At 37.9% G+C, this 26,022-nt stretch overlaps 1 protein-coding gene across 1 annotated transcript in view; it reads left to right on the forward strand.

The window, feature by feature from the left end:
- The first annotated feature begins 3,491 nt into the window (after positions 1-3,491).
- lrguk (leucine-rich repeats and guanylate kinase domain containing) overlaps positions 3,492-26,022 on the forward strand; it is a 43,216-nt gene continuing 20,685 nt past the window's right edge. Inside the window, exons 1-11 of the mRNA XM_055153859.1 lie at positions 3,492-3,595; positions 4,623-4,704; positions 4,784-4,884; positions 5,677-5,758; positions 5,955-6,079; positions 10,967-11,110; positions 12,901-12,981; positions 13,332-13,418; positions 13,502-13,608; positions 16,267-16,386; positions 19,597-19,693. Coding sequence (XP_055009834.1) covers positions 3,584-3,595; positions 4,623-4,704; positions 4,784-4,884; positions 5,677-5,758; positions 5,955-6,079; positions 10,967-11,110; positions 12,901-12,981; positions 13,332-13,418; positions 13,502-13,608; positions 16,267-16,386; positions 19,597-19,693 — 1,038 coding nt within the window. The 5' untranslated portion in view covers positions 3,492-3,583. The remainder of the gene's footprint in view (positions 3,596-4,622; positions 4,705-4,783; positions 4,885-5,676; positions 5,759-5,954; positions 6,080-10,966; positions 11,111-12,900; positions 12,982-13,331; positions 13,419-13,501; positions 13,609-16,266; positions 16,387-19,596; positions 19,694-26,022) is intronic.

Raw genomic sequence — 26,022 nt, forward strand, 5'->3', positions numbered from 1 at the left:
GCATAAATTGTCATTTGTTTGGGGTACAACCCTTATTCCGACATACCGCCACTCAGATAGACCCCCACCTCGACGTACCATCATTCCGACACCCCTCCACACCAACATGCCCCCATTCCAACACTTTTTGATGCTGCCATTCCGACACCGATGACCCAGGACAAACCAGGACTGAACCAGGATTAAACCAGGACTAATCTTGGATTTGAGAGACAGAGAGGGAGAACCCCGGGCCCATGGAGCAGGGTGTCCGCAAAGCATCTTCCATCGATGGCTGCGCTTTTCCCCGTGGGGCGCGGAGCTCTGTGCCGGTCCTTTCGCCAGTGGTCACTCAACAGTTTACATGGGCACACCTCTGGGCCTGTCCTGACTCTCGGTCCTGGTTCAGTTCTGTTTTGTCCTGGTTTAGTCCTGGTTCAGTTTATTTGTTGGTTCAGTCAATTTTTTTAGCCAAAATAGAGAAAATCATGTTTGCAAATAAGCATAAAGCAAAAAAAAAAAAAAAAAAAAAACTGCAGCGATAGAAGTCTCTCAGATTATGTTGTTGTTACACGCTCTTTTCACAAGTTTAGAATTTTGAAAATCTGGTCACCCTAATTTTAGTGGATTGTTTTTTTCAACTGGGATGAGAGGGCTTTTTTATTCTCACACACCTGCCATCCTGTCCTGAAGAAGTCTGACTGCAGATGGCGCTGTCGTCCTGCCTCCACTAATAAGAAGACCAAAACCTGTATAAATCAACTCACAGCATCATCACATTAACACTCTGAGGAAGACCGCTAGTGAGCAGTCGAAACTGTCAGGTATGAAAACGAAACCTTTGTCTGAAAAAAGAATCTATTCTAGTTGTTGTTACCTTTACTTGGTCTCTAAAAGTTGTGAAAAGCATTTATAAACTCATTGCGGTGAATAATTAGGATTCTTGTAATGTATTAGGTAAGTGAGGAATAACATTGAACCACTGCAAACTGTTTAAAATGAACTAGTGTTGTTTTCATGTTTTTAAGACAGTAAAAAGGTACAGCATCTTTAAGGCCGATTATCATGCTACTCATATTTCAAACTACATTTCGAGCTAGTCCTTTTTTTAATTTGATGTTTTGACACTTGCACAGGTCTTGTATAATAAAATGTAATCTGATCATTTGGCTCAGCATGATAAAGATAATAAATTACATGTCAATTCTTGTGCTTGTTTTCATGGCATCTGGTATGTTTTGAATTGTGTTGCAAGAAGTTTTCATTGGAGAAAGTGCAGCTCTGAACACACAACACAATCTCTCCTGCATGCATAACAAAAGAAGCCCCTGGATGTGATGTCAGTTCTATCAACACAGGTACAGTACGAGAAGCCAAAATCAACACAGTGCGATCTGCAGTTTGTGACAGGTATAATGTTATGTCACTGGTGGAATCAAACGTTAAACAAATAGGCCTACAGGCTGACGTGTGCGCAGCTTCCCTACATTAAAGATGCATTGTGCAACTTTACTTGTTGCTTGTCTCCATGGAGATGTTATTGTTTTGCCTGGATTGCGCAAAAATACCATAATTCCTTCTCTGAATAGGGGCGACTCTCCACAGATCTGAACTGTAATGTAGCGTAGTGCTGTAATCTGCTTGTTTCCCTCGCAATAGACAGGTTAAATCTACACTGTGGAACATTCTAGACAAAGTAATAACATTTCCATGGAGACAAAGGAGTAGTGGACCCTCTACTAGAAATATTATGCTGTGCACTTTTAGAACCAGGAGGTAATCTGTGGGTTTCAGAATGATAAATAAATATAAAAAGCAAATATATCTTCCTCAAACAGACAATAATATGTAACCTAATCTTTTCTAGACAACATATCTTATTTTATTTGGGCATTAAAAGCCAAAAAGCATTGCAAGTTGCTGTTATTGTTATTATAATATCTACACACATAGATATTTGTGTATAATATATCCCAATTAATATAATAAAATTTCTTTCCTCTTTATTTATCCTCTGAATTAAGTCTTTTTGCTAATAAACTCCAACCCCCATAATCCCTTTCACCTGCGCCGCCGCGTTGCTTAGCGACAGGAGACGCTGTGAAACTTGACCGACGTAAACAGCAGCAGGGGAGATTTAGCGCTGTTTCGGTCACGTTTTATTTTTATTATAATGAACCAATTATTTCTTATTTTCACATTCTTTGCAGATAGTTAACGCGGAACCTTTTATAACGACGTTGTTTTTTCGTGTCGCATCTCTCAAGGGACAACTAAAAAAAAAAAAAAAAAAAAAAGCATGGAGGTAAGAAAACCGCGAAAAATAACTAAATTGGCGTTAACGCTGGCAAACAATGCTAACGTAAATACTGTAGATTCATATTATGCATTTGTTATTAATCTTAGCTTTAGTATAAACTGTTTTAAATGAGCAGACATTAATAGAAAGTTTGTTCCATGCAACAGGTAAAGCAGGTTACTTTGCACAGGAGGTCTGGTGGAGTAAAAGAGCCTAACAAGGTCGCAATCTTAATCATTTCTATATTTTACTAATGCATTTTAGGTGCCTATAGAGCTGTGCATGCTTAGAGTGACCAGATTTTCAAGATAAAAAACTGGCATGTCCCTTGTTTGGGTTGGTTGGTCATATAAAATTGTGAAACGAGTGCATAATTAAGGAAAATTGTAATGCATTCTGGAGTATAGTCACATTTTCTTAGTGTTTTGGTAATTTTTAAGCAGCTTTTCTGTGTTTTACCTAAGCATGACAATGTTTGCCTCTCTTTACTGTTTGCAGGTATCAGATTGGTCAAAAATAGGGACATTTCTTGTGTAAAACTGGGTCATATCAGTGGTTTTGGTTAATTCTGTTGGGACAGGGGACACAGGGCTCAAACCTGGGACTGTCCCGGGTAAATAGGGACATCTGGTCACCCTATGCATGCTTTATGTTAGGTAGGGACTGCATTTAGGCCAAACCAGTGGTGGAAAGGGTAGCTACTGAAAATGTGTATTCAAGTAAAAATCCAGTAATTACATTTCATACTAAATGTAGAATGTATGCATGAAAAGACACTACAAAAAGGACTTACTAGTTACTTTTGCACAGTTTTCGTTGCATTTAGATTTGTCTTTTACACAAATCTTGATTCATTTAACAGTTCACACCGGAAAGAAGCATATTCTCTTAGCTCTGGACAATAAAGCCGTTGATGCAGTAACATTTATGTGTTTGTTGAGAGGAGCAGAGCTGGAGCACTGGGACTATTGGGACTTGTGCTGTACTCACTAACTGTTACGTGTGCAGAATTTTACTCAATTGCCGGTTTAGCATGTTTAAATCTACTCAAAAAAGTACTATCACCCCAAAAATTAGTCACTTTCCACCTCTGGACCTAAATAAAAGTTAATATTGTCTGAGCTTTTTGCTGAAGTTATGCATCTAGTGGCCTTTGAAGATTTTAAATAACTAAAAAGAATAAGAAGACTGTATGTTTTCCGCTCACAGAAGGATGGAGTTCTGACCGCTGAGGCTGTGTCTAAGAGTGTGCGTCAGAGCGGGTGCTGTGTGAGCAGCATCGGACAACAATACTACCACCATCACATGCCCCTACAGGTGAGCAGACTTCTTCAGAGGGTCTTAACAATTTATAAACATGTTTGAAGTCCTATATTACTCAAAATATACGCTGTTACTGTCAAGTTAGTACAAAGAATTGGCTCCAAAAATAGACCCAGAGTCACAAAGAAGATTTAACAGATTTAATAATTCCAAAAAATCTCAGAAAACACAGTAGTTTCCGCATAACAGAGAGACAATCTGACAAATGGGGAAGGGAAAACACAGACTAAAAAGGGGGGCTAATGGAACACAGGTGCAGCACATTAGGGCAGGGCAATAATCAAAGGCGGGAGACAAGAGGGCGGAAGTAAACTGCAACAGAAACAGGGTAAGTGATTTCAAAATAAAAGGAAAACAATCAGGACATGACGGTTACCTCATCAAAAACATAAACAGAATTGTGGTGGAACAGAGTATTTTGAGATTTGCTGACGTAGATCACTAATAATGGTTTCTGTTTGAGAGAAGAATTCAGCCTAAATATGCATTTTGTTTGTTAAACGTGTGAATGAAACAAAACACAACTCCTGGTCTGTTTTTGATGAAGATACCACATTATAATATAAACCAGGAAATAGTGTAATATGGACTCTTAAAAGTAAATGTCAGCATATTGATTACTTTTATTGAATTGCAATAGGCTGCTACTTACTGCTCCATCATCATCTGTAATTTCTTTTAAATAATAATAACACTCCATAATGGATTATTCCCAAAAACATGTTTACATTTTCACTTTGCTTCTCACTTTGAGTTTATTTTAAGGTGAGATGCTGCTGTTGAATAAGAATCAATCTTAAATGTAATGGTGTAAATTTGAAATGGTTTCTGTAGTTTTTATCATGTAATGTAAGACTAAAACCAGTTTATCCTCAGTTTACCCTCAGTTTATAACAGCTATTGGCACCACAGTTTTAGTTGTGTATTGTTTTTGTGAACCATTAGCAGCACATGGTACAGCTGCCACTTTTTATCAATGTCGACTCTTTGATAGATTGCATTTTGTCTCTCTTTTCCACAGAATCGAAATCTCACTGATGTGTCACTTTTAAGCAAATACATCCATCTTCATAAACTGGAACTACAGAACAACAAAATCAAAGGTTACGCAAAACACATAATACTCAATCATCTTCATAAAAACACAAAAATCACTGATGTTTGATTGTGTCTCTTCCTCAGACTTGTCCTGTGTGAGCCACATGCCCTCTCTGGCCATCCTGGACGCTTCCCACAATGAGATCTCAGAGTTCTTTGGATTCCAGCCTCCTAAAAACCTGAAGGTAAAGCAGGACCTTGGCCTGACAGGAAAAGGCACAGTTTGATCGGAGCCTGGGGTTTCACTCTCTCGCTCAAACTATTCCCCCAAGATAGCCCATCTGTAGACCCTGAATATGCTTACAAGACATCAAGTATCCTTCAGATGATAGTGAACTTTTCTGAACTAAAGAGCTTTGCATTTACTTTATCGATTTGACTGTCGTTTTTTTACATGTGTGGCTAATAATTAGTTAAAATTTACTTGAGTAACTTTTTGAAGAAACAGTATTTTTTGACACTATACTTTTACTTATTTTTGAGTAATATATGACTTTACCAACTACTAATACTTGACTAAAAGTGTTGGTTATTCTTCTCATTGTGAGTATTTATATGTTACTTTTTGCTTTTATGTTCCAACTATATTTTAGTATAGTGTATAGTGTGTTTCTTGCCTCTTACCTGATCCTACCTAAGTAAGTTTTTTCAAATCTGTGTTGTTTATTCTTAATCTTTGGAAGAAAATATATTATATTTAGCTTGTTTGATTATAAATATCCATGTATATGTGTATTCATCGGTTTCAGAGTGATAAATAAAGCACTGTTGCCATAGCAGTTATTATAGCTTTTGAATGATGAAAATGGTCCTCAAAAAACAATAAGATGACACCTATCAATACGTGCATATCTCCAAACAGTATTTCCATAAAATTTCTATTGTCATGTCATATTTTTACTGGAATAATTTCATATCTACTTAACAGTGTATTTTAACCATCTCTGTTTTGTGTGATTTATTTATTTTTTTTTTAGGAGGTGAACTTTTCCCACAACCGCATGACCGAAATGAGGGATCTATCTGAGTTTTCATCTTTAGCTCGACTCAATTTGGACAGTATCCTTTTCAATAGCATTTACATTGATCCGTGTGGCTGTTCTCCACCACACTGTCCCCGCTGTGCCATTTCAATCACACAAACAACATTATTCATCGCAATAACTTCTGTCTAGACCTATAGATCTGCAGATTTGATTAAAACGGTGTTGAATGTAATTTCCTCTGTGTATTATTCTTGACCTGGCTGCCGCAGATAATAACTTGAGTGAGATTTGTGGACTGGAGCACTGTTTGAAACTCACCCACTTGAGTCTGGCCAACAACAAGATCTCACGGATCAGCTCAATGGACAATGCCCCTCTGTTTCAACTCAATCTGGTATGTCCACTTTCCACTTCTGCCACTTGATGATAATCGTTTCAGATGGAAAGTGGAAAGTTGGGGCCTATACAAGGGCGTAGGTATATATCGTATATCGAGATATAGTAAAATATATCGAGATATATTTTTTGATCCATATCGCCCAGCCCTACTGAGAGAAAAGACTTGAACTTTGTAGCATGCGGGTAGGCCCAGTAATTACAGAGATATAACTATAAACTAACCTAAAACATATACAATCTGACAGTTAAATAGAAATAGTATATTATTATTGTACCTTTTGGCAAGACACATACCCACTTCCATAGTCAGGAGTGGCTGTCGTGTCACTATCACCAAGTGTTGGAAGTGAATTACCAGTGAATAAAATTGGAAAGGGCACATTATTGTTCTTATTACTGTTCTGTTATGGACTGTCCTGATTCATCAGACGGTTTCACTTCGTGGAAACAGTCTGACCTCGCAGCACTAGGATTCGTTCGCTCGACGGTAGGTTGGGTAAATTTTTTTTTAACCAATCGCTGCTATTTGGTCGTGACATATGTAATGCGCTGCGATCGGGGCGAACTGGTATATTAAGCTTTTCCCAAATCCCGTAGGAAGAAGAGCGATAACGTCTTTCCTCTTGACAAAATTCACCAAACATTCTCTTTGTTCCGCCTTTAAATCCTCGATCTCGGGAATCGTTGCCAACACAGAATGTTTGGTTTCGTCTACATCCGTCTCGACCGCTTTGTTTACTGTTGTGCTGTACCACAAAAAGACCCAGACAGGCGCTTGAGTTTGACGTCATGGCTTCACAGCTCTTCCCTGATTGGCTGGTGCGCGGTCTACAACTTCCGGGATTCTTGCAAACTTTCTAGTGTGTTCCAATTCCTGTCCTAGTCGCTGGAGAGAAATTAAATTGAGCGGAGCCTGGCTCGTTAAGGACACCATTTTGAAGACTTTTTATCATTCAAAACACACAAGATTTGGTTTCTAAATGCTCTCTGAAATCATCTAAATGTTCATGAAACCCACAGATTTAGAGCAACATTCACTGAAGTTTACTGTTTAGCTTCTCTTAGTTTCTGTCCTTCTCCCTCATTCCTTTTGCCCCTTCTTCATGAATCAGCTCTGGCTTCACTTCCACTCAGAGTAAAACCTTGGCCCCTGCACTAGACTCAGCAGATGGTGTATCCAGCAGGCCTTCTCTCTCCCCCTCTCCCCCTCTCTCCCCCTCTCCCTCTCTCCTCTCTCTCTGTCTGTCCCATCCTTTATCATGGCCTCCCTCATTGTCAGCAGTCATTGGTCTAACTGCACCGCTCCTGTCTGTGCTGTAGTTCCCTTTAGGAGCAGCTGTTCTGGTTTAGAAAGAAAAGAACCTGGAGCCGATTCAAGACTCAGCAACAAAAACAAGCCCAATATTCGTCCAGTGTCCGTTTCAGGCCCGACCTACCCCACCACCCCCCCACCAAACAGCGCTCCTGCCGGCCAGCTTGTTCACCTGCCCACTGTGGAACTGACCGAGAGCTGCCAGGGACCATTGGAGTCACCCACCCCCACTGACAGGAGCCCTCTGCCAGGCGTCAAGCTTGGCACCAGTGGGCGGAGGTGCGGCCAGATAGCAAGATAACAACTTTAGTCAATGGAAAAGAATCAAAACAGGCGGCGTACGTCCAGACAAGAGTAGACAGGCCATAGGGATGAAGCTATACAGGCAATGTGATTAAATCCGTAAGTGAATTAATATGAAATCCGATGCTTGTTGCCATGAGATGCCTCTGTATAGAGAGGCAGAGAGTCATATCTGCAGGTTTGAACAGGAAATCACAGGACCCGTTAGATTAAAGGAAGTTAGAAGTAAACCCAACCTTGCATTTGAAGGATTTATGTCTGAGAAGCAGCAGCAGCGAGTTGTACTTCCTGATAGAAAGCTTGGCAGCGGCGGACTGATATAATCTAGCACCTGTTTTACCGGCAAAGTAAAATTACACTGCTGCTGAGAAAATAGTCCCTCAACATGCGACGATTCATGTGATGCAAGGTTAGTTTTATTTCCAACATTATTCTATCGCCACAGACATTTACATCGACAGTCTGGTGTAATAATAGATTTGCTTCGGGTGTTTTGTGGAGTGGGTAAGACTGTTTTTAGTGGCAGGATAACTATGGTCATTGACATGCACTAGTCTAGCACCAGCGACCTCTGCAAATACAAGGACTGGATGGAATATTTAAAAAAGTGTCTCCAACACTCTGGCTAACTAGGAAATGAGGTCCTATGTCCAAAATTCCAGACTGTCCCTTTAAAGGTCCTACACTTTGCATAATTGTGAGTTTTTAGTCATGTTATAATGTTACCTCCTTAAAAACAGACCTGGAGTTGTGTTTTGTTTCATTCACACATGTTTGAGTAATCCTTTATTGTTAGTCTATCTGCATCTCCAAAGCTCTTCCACTTTGTAGTTTTCATGTTAACAGCTTCTTTTTACCTTTAGTTTAGCGGAGATTAGCAATTCCAGGGCTGAAATTACAATATTTTCAGGACTATAGGGGGCGCTCTTAAGCCTCCAACTCCATCAAAAAACGACTGCGCGCCCCACAATCCACTCGGGTGTTCCAGCACAACTTCAGTAAACTACAAATCCGCACCACATGACCGCATGGCGAAAAACACCACAGCCACACTCATCACTCCACGCCGACGAGGAACGGAACGGAGGAACGAACTGATAAAGTGAGTGCAATGTGCCACTTCTAGACACAGCTGAACAACTGAGTCACTGCGAACACGCCGACAATCCAGCGGTCCCAGACACCACCCTCCCTACACGTCACAACTGAACAAAGCCCAGAGTCACTGTGAACATGACAAACAAAGTCCAACTGACCCATCCAACTGTTGTGTTTCATTTAAAGTCAGTTTATTTGTGAAAAAAGTTAAAAAATAGACCATTCAATGAAAGTGCGCCTTATAATCCAGAGCGCCCTATAGTGCAGAAAATACGGTACCCAAATTATTCTATTGAAGGTGTATGGAGTTTAAAAACACAGTGGAGCACTTCCTGTATGATATGACACCACAAGGTGGATCAGAGTGTTTTCTGTTTGAGAGAAGAACTCAGCCTAAATATGCAGCGTTTGTGTATTAAACATTTGTGAATTAAGTAAAACACAACTCCATGTCTGTTTGATGAGAAAACAACATTTTAACATAGATCAGAAATTATTTTTTTTATTGAGCTGATGGGCTACTGTAAATTGTAGATTACAGAGGCAAAGATGGAGGACCACTGCACTACCCGGCGTGTGGTCTGAGCTCCTCTGGTCTGTTTTAATTAGTCTGAATATTTTCGGTCACTGCGTCCGAGCTGCACCGTGAGCAGTCTGAGCCCAGGGTTAGACTTCTGTTAAACAGTGGTTTCACACAATTAGACAACAGAAAATTAAAGCTTCTTTGAGGTATTTAACTTAAAATATCATCATAAGGAATGTTTCAAAGTATGGTTTACGCTTAACTTTACATTTCGCTGCAGTCATACCTGAAAGCTCCGTGGTGTTGCTTTAAGAACAATCATTGAACTAAGAGCCTCACAAGGACCCCAGTAGTCTTCATACCATAATAAGTCACAGGAGTTTTTCTTTATCCTTAACGGCCACCTTCTTTTTTTCTCCTTTGCTATCATGCTGGGCTGGCTCTTCAGCAGCTGTGTGCCTGTCAGTCTGCACCTGTCAGGGTTTAGAGCCGAGCAGCAGGCTTGTCAAGCGCCTCAGAGCAGGGGGAGAGTTCAGGCGCCCCGCAGAGACACCGGGGCAAGTCTGCAAAATTGATTAGTGTGAATCATTGAGCACAAAACAGCAAAGGGAGCCAATACTGCACTGCATGTACCTGTGTGGACAAGTACATACGACAGATGTTAGATTACTCATTTAAAGAAAACATAGTTAACATCACAACTCTTACCTAGCAACCATAATATTAACAAGGGTCAGGATTCTTATATAATTTACTCAAGAGTTATAACAATAAGAAAATGACATCTTTATTTTTTTTTAATCATTAATTTTTTTTTATAAAGAACAATACACGGTGTACATTTCATTAGACATATCAACAACTGTTTGTTCTTATTTTTCATTAGAACTTGTGAACCCGGCTTACCCCCTCCCTCTCCCCCCTCCCTCTCCTAACCACACCCCACCCCATAACATCTTTATTTTGTTAAAAGAAGGTTTGAACCAGGGGTCATCAAACTAAAGCCCGCGTGCCGACTCCGGCCCGCCACGCCCCTTTACCCGGCCCCCCAGCCCCACTGCCCACCACCACTTGAACTGGCCCTATGAGGCAATCCTCAAAAGTCGTCTTGGCCTATTTTTTAAAAGTACTTTTTTTGGCAAATAATAACATGTCTGCATCTTGTATTGGGTAGAATTTATTATTTTTTTTCAATTAAAAAGTTATATTTATATGAAGTATTTATATTAAAATAATTATATGAGGTATTTACATTTGACGCCAAATTTTCGTCACCTGACAAGCTCGAGATCAAACAGTGACAGCTGACGTATGGGCAGAGTTCTGTTACGCAGTTAGGAACAGAAAAATGGCGAGTGTTAAAGTACAAAAAGTTGACACAGAGTGATGAGTTTTCAAAGAACAGTGGACAACCGATTATTTTTTTGTTCAGTGTAAGGACCGTGCAGTTCGTCTGATATGTAAAGAAAGTGTGGCGGTTTTCAAAGAATATAATATGCGTCGTCAGGGTCGTACAATTCTGTTAGATGCCCGACTTGACCCCGGCCTCCATCACAGTCAGGAGCAATAATGTGACCCCCAGAGAAAAAATGTTTGGTGACTCATGTGCATTTTAATAGTTTGGGGTGTTATTTTTCCAAATGCAGAGTGGGAACAAGCTGACGAAGATTGAAGGACTTGAGAACCAGTTAAATCTGCAGATACTGGACCTGTCTCACAACCAGATCTCCAGTCTGTCCGGCCTGCAGAAGCTCCACGTGCTCTGCCTCCTCAACCTGGAGAAAAACACGGTACACGCTCTGACTTCAGCTTCAACCACCTGGAAAACTCCACCACACAACATCAATTAAAAAACAATACAGCTAAACTATTTATTACACTACACAGTTATTATTTTAAGCACATCCAGGAGCATTAAAAGCATCGCACCTGATTTTTACTGTCTGAAAAGCAGATCTAGTTAATTTTTAAACAGCTTGCAGTTGTCCAGAGTTATTCCTCATTTACCTTATTGTTTCCAAACATCCTAATAAGTCACAGTTGTGAGTTTACAAGCACTTTTCACAATGCTCTTTTCAATCTTTTTGTAGTGACAGTAAAGCTAACAACAATTCTAACACACACTTCCTGATTATCACAATATAAATTGGTTTATAACTAAATGCAGACAGCACACAGAAGACTTATTTGAACCTCAAGAGCTGCTTATACAATATATCTGTACTGTGGAAAGACACATTTTGCTCAAATAAAACAGTTGTGTTGCACTATGTTGCTTTTCTGGTGAAGGATCTGTCTCCTGCTTGCCTCTATGAACGTTAATTATTTGCCTGAAATGTTCCACAGCATGGCATTAAACTTCTCCATCTTCATTGAGAGAAGCAGATGGTGCCATTAGTTACCTGTCTCTGGAGACTCAGCTCACAGTAGAATTATGCTTCTTTAGCAATTAATATATCTGTAATGGAATAACTGTATACGTTTACTCCAGATCTTGGGATATTCAGACTATAGACCTTTTTTACAACGGTCGGAAGTACCGTGATGTAGGGTAAATGTCACTAATGTTAATGCTTTTCAACGGCAAAATATCTGTGGAAATGTCTCACATATTTTCCACCAGATTCATAAATCTGCCCCATCACCAAATCTTCAATCAACAAGGTCGACAAAGGAAATATTCTGTCCATGAAGAATTTATCCACAACTATCACAGTAAGAAAGACGAAAACGTAAAGGCAAACAGCGACTAACTACTAGTTATATACTAGTAGTGAACTCCTCCTGAGCAAAACTAACATTATGTCATAAATAAACATAAGTCATAAGTAATTTGTTAATAAGTAACTTGCTGACTGATTCTAGGATTAAAATTATAAATCGTTTTCATGATGTAGATATTGGCATAAACAGAGAGATCTGTGCAGTTTGAATGCTACAGATGTTCACAGATTACATGTCTAACATTTAAACTGCACAAATCACTCTGTTTATGCTAATATCTACACCATGAAATCGATTTTTAATTTTAATTGTAGAATCAGTCTGAGTTAACAAGTTACTTATGTTTTATTCATGACCATAATGTTAGTTTTGCTCAGGAGTAGTTCACTAATGCTCGTCATTGTTTGCCTTTAAGTTTTTGTCTTTCTTACCTTGATAGTTGTGGATAAAATCTTCATGGACAGAATGTGTTCTTTGTCGACCTTGTTGGATGAAGATTTGGTGATAGTTCAGATTTATGAAGCTGGTGGAAAATACGCAAGACATTTCCACAGATATTTTTCCATAGAAAAGTATTAACATAAGTTACGTTTACCCTACATCGTGCCACTTGTTGTGAAAAAGGTCTATTCCCATGGAGACAAGCAGGTGGCATACCCTTTACCTAAAAAGTTATAAAATAGTGCACATTCAAATATTCAGGAATCGTGTTTGTAGATTATGTTCAATTAAAGTTTTTTTGTTTTGTTTTTAAATATAAGTCCGTAGAATATGTTGTTTGTAGATTTATTACCTGAATGATTGTGATGAGTCTTGCAGCCCTAAGTAACAGTTTGTATGTTTTATATTTTCCCAGATCAGTGAAATCCAGGAGTGCAGACACATATGTAATCTTTTACTTCTGAGAGACTTGAATTTACTACAAAACCCTGTGCAGGTGAGCACCACAACGACTTATACAGCCTCTGACCACTGGCACACTGTCACATTTCAATTCCTGTTCAATTTCAGTTTGTTTTTCTCTTGCTCAGTACCACAACAGCAGTCACCTCACAGGCTTCAAAAAAATGTTGATTTGACCAACATAAAGCAGTTATTTTCAAAAAGTGGTATTAGTACAAACATATCATTGTAGCATTTATTATCAGGCCTTTTTATTGCTCAAAAATACTTGGAAAACATGCATTATTTCTTACTGCGTAGATAGATATTTTAAATGTACAAAGCTATAATGGCATACCCTCCTCGAGAAAAGCTACTTTGTGAATCTTAAACTTAATTTTTCAGGAACAACCAGACTATAAACTGTCTGTCATCTTCTTGCTTCAACATTTAACTTCTCTGGATCAAAGAGATGTTTTACCAGAAGAGAAGGTACACATTTGAAATCGCAAAAAATAAACGTAACATAAATGGTGAAATAAGAAGTAAATGAAATACAGTATATATGCGTGTAGGTTTCTGCGGTGAACAAGTATGACCCTCCTCTGGAAGTGGTGGCTGCCAGGGACCACATGAAACACCTGGTTTATCAGATGAAGCAGCCTCAGCAGCTCCATGACAGGTGGGCATCTGTCAGAACATTTGTATCTCATTTCACTGGATTGTATTTAGGGCTGCTCGATTATGGAAAAAATGATTACCATGAATATTTTGGTCAATTTTGAAATCATGATTATTCAAATGATTATTTTTTAGATGCATTTATTCAGTGTTCTCTCTCAGAAAAAAAAAACCCAAAACACTCTGAAAGTTTTGCATAAATTATCAATAACAAACTAAAAATAAATCTAGGCTGCAAATATGAACCTTAGAGCAGTTTTGCGATGTATAAAACATAAAATGAATGAAATATACTTTGAACATAAAATAGGGCATAAATGTATCCAAAATAAACTATATATCCAGCTGTTCTACAAAATTTATATTTAAAAAATAAATAAATGTACTTATTTATATAAAAAATATCCCAAAATAAACTTTGTTAAGCTTGATTCAACTCAATTATATGAGTTTGAAGATTGTTTGACACACAAATCGAAATCACGATCAAAATTCAATTAACTACATAGCCTTAAGTGTATTTACCAAAAAGTTTTCAATACATTTTATCAGGGGGAAAAGGAACGTATAGGGTGATCACTTGATACTTTGCAGTGACAGCATGCTGGGGGTGTTCTACATGTATCTCTGTGGTGGAATGTCCACCAGTTACCATGGGGACACAATGCACACATTAGTGAACACAGACAAAAAAGTTTCAAGATTTATCTGAAAACTCAACAAAAAATACAAAATGGATTCAGTTTTTCGTAAAGGACCACCCTGTCAGAAGTTACATAGTGAACCTTTAAAGGTCCAGTATTATGCAAAATTGTCTCTTGTGAGATTTTTAGAATGTTGTTTCTTCCTCCAAAACAGACCTGGAGTTGTGCTTTGGTTCATTCACACATGTCTGAGTAATCCTTTATTATTAGTCTGTCTGCATTTCCAAAGATCAAAATGCTCTGTACCACCTTGTGATGTCATGAAGCTGTATTTTTCAAGTTCATCAGCTGCCTTTTACACGTTGTTCAATAGAGATTTGCATTTCTAGGCCTGCAATTATTCAAATGATTCTAGTCAAAGTGTATGGAGTTTAAAAACACGGTGGAGCACTTCCTGTATTACCACATGACATCACAAGGTGGAACAGAGTATTTTCTTTTTGAGAGAAGAACACAACCTAAATATTCAGTGTTTGTGTTTTAAACTTACATAAATGAAACAAAACAAAACACAACTCCAGGTATATTTTTGATAAGAAAACAACATTATAACTTACGATGAGAAAATAGCGTAATGTGGGCCCATTAAAACGGAAATAACAGCTAATGAATAAATTATTAAGAACTTATATCCCACATTATACAGTCCGCAGAGGAGAACGGTGACTCTGCACTTTTTAAAGATCCGTCATCAGCAGATAAAAGACGACATCCTGCTTAGTCCTCCCTCGAGCCTCCCACAAAGACCCTCACACTGCTGTTTAAATTAACCGTGGGCGATAAGTGTCGGAGCAAGCTGCACTTTATTCTGTGTCCATTCTTATTGTCCTCAAGTGCCACATAAAAATATACTGCCACTGTATGATTAAATGGAGTCATTAGAGTGTAAAGTAAAAGTCATATCAGGGGAGGGGCTGTGTGCTCATGCTACTCTGTGAGCAACAACTACACAGATTAAAGAAATAAACCAAACATATATACAAATAATAATCTACAGGTAGGACATTTTGGACTCTTCTGTTTTTAGGTTTAACTATTCTGGGGTGCTTTGTTGCTTTGTCTGGAATGTTTCACAGTATGGCATTAAACCTTTCTATCATCATGGAGATCACACTGGGCCAAGTTACAGGTCAGATCTGTGGAGAGACAACCCAGCTCGAGTCAGAATGCCTGTTTTTCTAGGTATTTTTCAGCTAAAAATGTGCCTGTGACTGAATAAATGTAGAGAAGAGCTGTTTAATGTCATACTGTGGAACATTGCAGGTAGAAATAATCAACCAAAAAGTGACTTTGTGCACGTTTAAAGTATTTGTCATCAAAATAAAATAAACATTAGTCCATATATGTATTTTATATTTCTAAAGCAGGTTTATTCAGCTCTTCATGGTGGCTCTCAAACCTTTTACACCAAGTACCACCAAAGAAAAGAAAAGATTTGGCTTTTCCAAGTACCACCAGATCTAAACCAGGTCTATTTCAGGAATAATCCAGGTTTGATCTAGGGCTAAACCAGGTCTAACAGTGGACTACATCATTTCCACTTTAGTTCTAAACAAGAAATTATCTAAAGGAAGACAAAAAATGTGGATAAAATGGAATTTTGAACTAGGCAAACCCGCAAACTGAAAAACTGTCTGAGCACCACGTGAAGAAGCTGGTACATATTTGCCCTTGTGGTGACTTGGGCTCTATGTTTTCTTTGTTTAATTTATATTATAGTATCAAACAATTAAATTTTTTGAGATGTATGAAAGTAGATAGGTTAATAATATGAAAATGTATGTGAAAAAGTGTACAAGAACAAGTACAAAACAGAGAAGGTGTGCTATAGCATTTTTATTCTCTTGGACACTCACTCAGAAATATGATATAAAAACAATTACAAAGCCAGTCCTGTGCTTTATTTGGGTTCTTCCATGTCAATAAAGTGTATTTTTGTTGTCATCTGTGTGCAGTACGTTGCCCGGTGTGGACAGCCCGTACCCGATGCTGGTTCTGACCGGACCTCAGTGCTGTGGGAAGAGGGAGCTGGCTCACAGACTGTGTCAGGAGCTCAGTGAATATTTTGCCTATGGGTCAGTACATGCTTTAAAATGTACAAGAATGAAGGGAGGAGAATCAAATATGAACTACAGAAATCTATCACTTTATTGGTTATGTGGTTCTTAAAATGGGACCGGTGATGGTTTGACTGTAGCTACAACCAAAAAATACTGTGATTGGTTTGGGGAGTTGGGCCAGACACTTCACTCTGTAATTTGTCAGTGAATACTTCGACTATGGGCCCGTGTTTACGTTTATAATGTCCAAGAATGAAGGGAGGAGAATGAACTACAATATTTTATCACTTCATTGTACCTGTATTAATCTTTTTTGGATGACAATGGTTCTTAAAATACAGTGGCTCTACTCCAGGTCAAAAGCCAAGCCTACTTTCATTGTATAGTTTGGCAGTTCTGTATGCCTGATGCCATCCCTGCTGCTAGTCTGTGATTGGACTGTAGTGGGTAAATTGGTCGAAAAATTAAAAGAAAAGCAGTATATATAAATGTGTGAAACATCTAGGGCTGGGTATCATTAAGAAGTAACCGATACGATACATATCTTGATACAGTGCACTGTTGATTCGATTCGATATATTTCAAATCAATTTGGTACAGTTCAATAAAACTAAAGGCTAAATCATGGCTGTGATACTAAAAGTCTTTGTTAAACCAGCTTTTATGAAACACAAACATTTTATTTATCAAAACAGTAAAAATGTCAAATGTGTTGCATGAACGAGTTTCCTTCCACTAAACAAGCAACAAAACTGTAGCGCTGTAACAAAATAATTTAGTAAAATTATACCAAAAAATACTCTTGGTGATATATTCGATACAGCAGCACACGATATCGATAGTGTACCGTCACATTAAGCAATACGATATATCAGTATTTCTATATCTTTGCACACCCCTAGAAACATCCCTCAGTTGTTCAGGTAGAATCCATGGCAAATTTGTCAACTGGACAAAAGTTTATTTGATCAAATACATTTTACATCTCATCCAAGATGCTTCTTCAGTTCTGGTCAGATGTTGGTGGACACTTCTTTATATCGGCCTGAAGGGAGGAGTTAATTTCAGTGAAACTACTCTGAAACTAACACACCTACTTGTTTACAGTTTATTTTTGTTAGTTAGGCCTATTGAACTGCACCGAGCGTGGGGTCTTATTAGTATAACCATTCAGCATCATAATGGAGCTTTCACACCTCTGGGACTGACCTGGCTACGGCTATTGTTCTCTTGTTTGTTTTGATTTAGGTTTGAGGATGGAGTTGTTAATAGGAAACAGATGGTGTCTGAGTCCCCTGTTTCTGTTTAAAAAGGGATTCTCTTTCTTAACAAAAATAGCTTCTTTAACTCCCCTCTCAAACCAATTCTTTTTTGGCTAAGATCTGTACCTCGCTGTCCTCAAAGGAGTGGCCTGTGGCTTATAGGCGGAGATGTACAGAAGACTGAGGTCCCGTGTTGCTCTCTCGTCTGTGTTGGTACATCCTCTTGTGAAGTAGCTGTTTTGTTTCTCCAATGTATATATAAATAAAACTTACTAACTATCTTAAACATGCACTATGTAACTTTTCTAATAGATTGTTTGCCGCTTACTTGTGTCCATGGAGATGTTATGGCTTTCTTTGCCTGGAATATTCTACAGTATGGCATTAAACTTTCAGATATCTAAGTTACGGGTCAGAGTAACAGTGTTTTTCAAGCCATTTTTTTTTAAACAATTAATGAAGTGTAATGTAATTTTGTTTGATGTCATAGAGTGGAACATTCCAGTGTGACAGACCCTTCACCAGAAAAGTTACATAGTGTGCACCTTTAATATAACTGAATCCATATTTGCACAAAAGATGGAGCATGTTCATAATAAAATAAAATCCACAACAGTGAATACTACAGTGAGTCCTATAATCCCCTTGACTTTCTCTCAAAGCAGGACGATCAATGAAAGTAATCAACATTGTAAACCCCCTAATCTTTCCCGTGGTAATTATAATCATATAGGATTACAAAAGCAGTGTACCTCTTTATTAGCTTTCACAAATCACATTCACTGTGCGAGCCTCGTCTGTGAACTATGAGGCCAAACTAATAATTGTTGCATTAATTGAAATCGAGCTACAATGTACATTTATTGATTTGAGACCGTGCAGACGCAGACTAACTTTGCTCTACAACGGTTGGTCAACACTCCCATGTATAACTGATGGGGGTAAGGTTTTATTTTTAATCTACGTAGATACAAACACATATTTACTGAAAGATACGTTCATGAAGATAACAAATAGGTAACGTTTTATATTACACAAAATTTATTCTTGTGAGCCTTAAGCCTTATAATATTATCAGCTCATCAAAAACAGACCTGGAGTTGAGTTTTGTTTCATTCACACGTTTGCGTAACCTTTTATTATTAGTCTGTTTACATCCCAAAGCTAAAAATGGTTTCTTCCACCTTGTGATGTCGTGTTGTGTTTGTTTTCAAGTTAACAGCTTTTACCTTTAGTTCAGTAGAGATCAACAATGGTTCTGAAATCTTCCAAATGATTCGAGTGAAGGTGTGTGGAGTTTAAAAACTCAGTGGAGCACTTGCTATATTACCACATGACATCAGATTATTTTCCGTTTTGCAGAAGTATTCATCCTAAATATGTGGGATTTGTGTGTTAAACATGCGTGAATGAAACAAAACAACTCTGGATATGTTTGTGAGGAAGAACAAGATTATAACGGACATGAAGAAAATAGTGTAATATGGGCTCTTTAATTACATTTATATTTAATAATAACTTTCTGAATTAGTTGTGGTTTAAAAAAAAGTGTAGTATTTGTGATATTCAAGAATGTAGGGATTATTTCATTTTAGTTTTTTTCTATATACTCACTTTTGCTTACAGAAATTTCCGTGGGCGATGCCATCATCATTCAGGTAGTTTTATTTTACATGGGGCTGCAGATCTTATAAATTCTAATAAGTTCACATAAGTTCTATATGGACAACAAAGCTGTTTCAAAGCCTCCCAGAGAATCATACATTGTTGACTTCCACATTAACATTGAATTCGTTATGTAAACACAACCTATTTTATATCATATTTTAGAGTAAAACTTCCCACCACAAAAAAAAAGTAGTTTATTTGCATTAAGAGACAAAAGTGGGTGCAGAAGAAGGCCCTTAGTGTTGTCATGCAGCATAAATAATTCACAAAATGATTCAATATTTTTATTTCACAGAATCTGCCACACCACTAGGGGTCCCTACTTTGGAGAAGAGGATGGAGTCGACTACCATTTTGTCACAGAGGAAGACTTTCAGAACATGATAAATATGGTATGCTTATTTAATTTTTTTTTCTTTAGAATTTACCTATTTAAATTACACTGCCGTCATCCACAAAAATTAATAACGATTAGTTTTTTCAGTTTTTGATCATGTGTTTAAATGAATAATGGGAAAAAAAATGGATAATGGCTGTTTCCCGTTTCTGTGATTTAAACTGCGATGCTGGACTTTTGCGCCGCATACGGACTGAATCAGGACTGAACTAGGACTAAAACAGGACTGAACCAGGTCTAAACCAGAAATGAATCAGGTCTAAACCATGACTAAACCAGGACTAAGCCGGTCTCAGTCCTGGTTTCAGTCCTGTTCTCAGTCCTGGTCTGGTCCCTGTCTGTCTGGGTCTGGTCCCGGTCTGGTCATGGTCTCAGTCCTGGTCTGGTCCCAGTCTCAGTCTGGTCCCGGTTTCAGTCCTGGTCTGATCTTGGTCTTAGTGCTGATCACCCGACAGTCTACCTCCGGGCCCCTCATGACACTCAGTCCTGGTTCAGTCCTGGTTCAGTCCTGGTCCAGTCCTGGTCCAGTCCGGCATCGCAGTTTAAGTCACAGAAACGGGAAACGTTATCCGTTTTTTTTCCATTATTCATTCAAACACACAATCAAAAACTGAAAAAAATTAATCGATATCCATTTTTTCCTTTTGGTTTTTGAGACAAATAATGAATTCTTATTTTTGGTTTTATTTTGAAAAACGAATGAACGAACGATAGACGGATTGTGAACAGAGCCTATAGAGTTTCTGACGAGCACCACACCCTCAGGGATTGTTGACGTCATCAGCTGCAAAGTACCAACACTCAATAGTCCAAACTGTATACTAAGTTTGTGGCATATTTTAGAATCCGGGCACTTATACGAAATAACGCAGAGCCTACATGTGTTTGCAGATCTTTTTGTGAGAATGGCTTTAAATTGAAATCATAATAATAATTACTGGCGTTAATGTGTTGAGTGGTGGAGATAATTAGCTTAGCAGTCATTGGAGTGGTTTAAGTCTGCCAGCTGATAATGGCTTAATAAAGACACATTGAGGTAAACCGAGCTCTTTCAGGGGGCGTAATGGCCTTAATTGAATTTCTTCATAATGAGTTATAGCAGCATGTCACGCCAGGTTTTCCATCACTGTCACAGCTATAGATAGAACAAAACACACCCACCAGTCTCTAAAACTATAAATCTCTGAATTATTGAAAGGGCCATTTAATGTTATAGTTATTTAAACCCATCTTGATGAGTTCGTCAGTAGCGTAGGAGATTTATGACATTTATAAATCTGCAGAAAACAAAAAAGTGCAAATTATTTCTTGTTGTCTTACAGTGGTTCTCAAAATGTGGTGCGTATACAACTGGTGATGCACAGGCTCCATCTGCTGGTACACCAAGTCCACTGCAGTTTTAGTATTTACCTTTAAATAACATTAGTTGGTTAGACTTACTGTGGCTTGTGCTTGGAAGTCAGCATTTTTCTTAAAGGGGCCATATTACGCTATTTTCTGATTTTTGTTATAATGTTGTTTCCTCGTCACAAACAGAAGTGGAGTTGTGTTTTGTTTCAGTCACACATTTTCATTTAACACAAAAACCCTGCAGATTTAGGCTGAGTTCTTCTCTCAGACTGAAAACACTCGTGAACACCACCTTGTGATGTCATGTGGTAATAAAGGAATTGCTCCACTATGTTTTTAAACTGATTAATTAGCATTTTTAAAGCCCTGGAATTGCCAAACTCTATTGAACAAAGGTGTTGGTATTGGTCAAAGGTGTTTGTTAACTTGAAAACTACCACTACATGACCTCACAAGGGGGAACAGAGCATTTTGAGCTTTGTAGAGGTCGACAGATTAACAATAAAGGGTTACTCAGACATGTGTGAATGAAACAAAACACAACTCCAGGTCTGTTTTTGAGAAGATAACAACATTATAACATGACTTAAAGCTCAGTTTTGTTTAATGTAGGACCTTTAAGTACAGTACTACTCTAGGTATGTTTTATATGAAGAAATAAAATAATAAACTAAGTAGGAATGTAACAATATCCAAGTCTCTCGGTACAACATTATCATGATATGCATCTCATGTTGAAGAGGCTGATATAATTGTAGATAGGACCCTTTTTTGCTTTTAAAATACGTTGACAAGATTTTGGTGTGAAATATTTCCGTCAAAATCCTAACAATTCAAGTAAAAAACATATTTCTCCATGCTGTTTGCATTGAAATGAATCATGTGATATGTAGTTCCCAATGTTCATAAGCTGTTGCTACTATAAAACCATGCATTTAAGCAAAAGGAACTTGTAATTTGATATATTCTGACAACCCACGATGTTATTGAGAGACTTTTGACAATACGATATCACGATATTTCGGTTATTGTTACATCCCCTAAAAAGTAAATCTCACCAAATAAAACCTCTCTAAACTTGTGAATTAGAACTGTGACAGTGCCAAGTTTACTACCCAATTTGTGTGTGCGATTCATTGAAGACATATGCACGAGCTGCTCCGTTCCTCGAGTAAGTCCAGAGACTGTAGACCTGCATGCGTTTTCCATTTCCCGGTGAAGTCTGTTATGTAAGAGCCTGATGTATGGAGGTGAGGGTCAGACATGATTTACACACACACAGCTTTGAAGTTGTTATTGATGCCTTTTGTCTAGCCCCTCAAAGCCCCTGCTAATGTTAACACTAAGCACACATCCACCCTCTCCCTCCTTCTGCCCCTCCCCCCTTCCCTCCTTCTCTCACTCCATTCCGACTTTTGCTTTTCATGTGTCATCCGTTCTAATCTCAGACAGGCTTTCCAATCATGGAAAGAGAAAGGAAAAAAAATAAAAATACCATACCCGAGTAACGCTTATGGTTCCAATCGTCCTCGGAGGTTACTTTTTTCGCAGTTCCGACTTCTACATGACAACCTGAACGCCCCACGATCTTGGAATTTCTACTCGGAAAATCTGAAAACAGTTAGAAAATCCAACACGGCTCCAACCTGTATTTGGTAAAAATTAAAAACATACTGATAGTGCTGTAGTCCCTTTAGTTCAGGGTAACCATGGGGTCTTAAAAGTGTTAAAAAGGTCTTAAATTTAATGTTCCTAAATTAAGGCATTAAAATTATGTTTTCCAAGTCTTATTTTTTTCACAAAATTTCATTAGCCTATTTTTTCGTATGCTCAACCGGGCTGCAATGCAATGTTAAATGGAAGGAGGGGGAAAAAAACAACAACGTGAAATAACGTAACGTGAATGAACGTAGTAGCTCTTAGATTCTAGATATAGTAGTTGTTTGGTCATTATTAGAATTGGATCTGGTGTTTTTTGCTCGCATAATGGGTGCAATGTTGGTATTAATTTTCATTTAAGTGGCCTTAAAAAGGTCTTAAAAAAGTCTTAAATTTGGGGTAGACAAACATGCGCAGAGGAAATGTGGAAAAGTGGATTTTAAAATGGGATGGCTGTTGGTTCTATCCTAGGTTCAACCAAAGCCGATTTTCCAGCCTGTTGTGTAGTTGAGCAAGACGCTACACAGCAGTTTGACAGTTCCTTTGTTTGGACTGTAGAGGTTCAAAATAACACACACTAAATAACTTAAATATGCTCTATGTCATTGTTTCTCAAAGACTGGATTGTGAACCTCAGGTGGGTCGCAAGAGATTTTTTTTTTTTTGGGTCTCCTTGTCACGATCTGCATGTCAGTCTGCAATATACAGTTCTGATACTGATATGTGTGTTGTGCTCTCCTCCTGCACCCTGGACTGGAACGCTATCCAAAAACACAGACAGGCCCCCCTATCTCATTAGAAATATTGAAATGTCAAGACATGTTTTGTAAAAAATTGTATCTTTTTGTAATTATTTTGTTGACCATTTTGTTCCAATATTGCTGGTTCAATTGAATGTTGAAAGAAAAAGAAATGTTCTACATTTAATGCCCAAATAGGCAACTTATGGATCCTTTTACTGCTGATTCAATTACATTTTTTCATTGTGTCAAACTTGAGTAATACTAATTGTTCAGAGAGACAATCACTCAGTCAACAATAAAATATCCTCATTATTGTTCAATAATGATCAAATCCACCTTTATTTTGTGATGTACGAATAATGTCTATTGACTTGGATTGCAAAGGTTTGTGACTTTTAGAATATGGGTCCCCAGAAAAAAAGTTTGGGGAAACACTGCACTATGTAACTTTTTTAGTAGATGGTCTGCAGTAAATTTCCCATGGGATCAAAAACGTATCAATCTATCTATCCATCTATCTGTCTCTTCATCTTGCTCCCGCTGTCTGTGAGCCTGCTCCCGCACAGCTGTGTAGAAAGACAGATATATGGGGCCAATATTTGCTCTTTTTTGTATATCATCAGCCCTAAACCTCCTGCCTATTGGTCAATATTTGGTTTGGGCTTTCTGATTGCTGCGTGAAGCTTTATTTTAACACTTAAGTGCGATTACGACATTCACACAATAACATTACACTGCTCCATTATGGGTTAGTAGTAAAAATAGGGTTGTGGATGTCTAAAAATACATTCTATTGAGAGGATTTTTGCTTATTATAGTTTGATTATGCAAAGCAGTAAAAAGTATAGATAATATTTATGTTAGTATTAATTTCAAATAATATATTTTTTAGGTAAAATTATCAAAATCGGCTCCACATATATCAGTCGATCTCTGTTGTTGAGCCTCTGCAGTTATAAATGCGCTGTTATAATCTGTTATGTTAATGTTGCTACACGGAGATGATGTCAACAAAAGCAGAAATTCACTCTCAAATGTTGCTTTAACTGTTAATATACTAACAATGTTTTTGGTTACTAAAATAACTTCAATTGGAACTGCATTTTGACCAATCTGAGCACTTGATTGAGTCTTTACTGTAATATACTGCTCATTAGTTTTCCGAGTTGACAACAGGAACGTGCAAAGTTTAACTGGGTGATTTTGTCATTCTGAGATCCGACCTCTGACCTCTGAGATCTGACCTCTGACCTCTTTAGGAATCCCCCATCTATGCCATCAATCCTCAAAAGTCCAACCAATACAAAAATACAGGGACATTTTTAACATTAATATGGGAAAATTAAAGCAGTGATGTTTGTTTTTAGTCGTCAAATAATAACTAGAGTGTAAATTAGACAAGCAAAGTTTACAGTTAGGTTGCTATAACTGTTATATAAATACCTGTATGAATTTATCTATATGTCTCTTTTCACATACAGGTTCTGCTCTAATCTCACACAGGTCTTCCAATCATGGGAGAGGCAGGCATTACCTCTCCAGCCCATTCAAACACACTGCAATCAGTCCTCTTTGTAGTCAACATAATTAGTAAAATACAATACAGTCTATATGAAGGTCAAAATGACTTAGCTGTGACATAAGAATTGCTTTTGATTTTAAGATAATCAGAATAAAATGTCCAGATACAAAACTCCAGTAGTTTGAAACACAATTGTTCCTTAGAAGAATGACTTTATTTTTCTGTATATTAACATTTACTCATTAGGGAAAGGATCTCTAGACATGGGTTTCAACAGGATGACAAGTTGGCACTGGTATCATAGCAATTAGTAAATCAAAACAAAATGTACACTTTTAAATGGTCAAAAGTACTCAAAATGGCACTTATAAACGCTAAGAAGCTCTTACAAACCTCACGTGTTTATCTGTGTATTTAGTTTTAACACAACATTAGTTACACTGCAACTTGTTGGATTTTAATTGTTATGGTTTGTTTGGTCCTGGTTTGTCTCAGGTTTAAACCCAGATTAGTTTAGTGATTATTTTGTCCTGTTGATACTGTTGCAGCTAATGTGCAGCTGACGTCATCAACATTCCCTGGGTGTGAAGCTAACTGAAAGCACTATTCTGTCAGACGCTCTGTTGCACAAGTTAGACATTAATCTGATCTTTATCTAAAGGAACGGTACGGAATTTTTAACATAGGACCTCATTTCCTAGTGAGCCAGAGTGTTGGAGATGTGTGGAGACACTTTTTTAAATATTCCATCCAGTCCTTGTATTTGCAGAAGTTGCTGGTGCTAGGCTAGTGCATGTCAATGGTCATAGTTATCCTGCCACTAAAAACAGTCTTACCCACTCCACAAAACACCCGAAGCAAATCTATTATTACGCCAGACTGTCAATGTGAATGTCTGTGTTGATAGAATAATGTCAAATAAAATTAACCTTGCATCGTATGAATCGTTGCATGTTGAGGGACTATTTTCTCATATATCAGTCCGCCGCTGCTAAGCTTTCTATCAGGAAGTACAACTCGCTGCTGCTGCTCAGACTTAAATCCTTCAAA

Source organism: Boleophthalmus pectinirostris, unplaced genomic scaffold, assembly GCF_026225935.1.
Source record: "Boleophthalmus pectinirostris isolate CB_2022bp ecotype Guang Dong unplaced genomic scaffold, ASM2622593v1 HiC_scaffold_18, whole genome shotgun sequence".
Taxonomy (NCBI): Eukaryota; Metazoa; Chordata; class Actinopteri; order Gobiiformes; family Gobiidae; genus Boleophthalmus; species Boleophthalmus pectinirostris.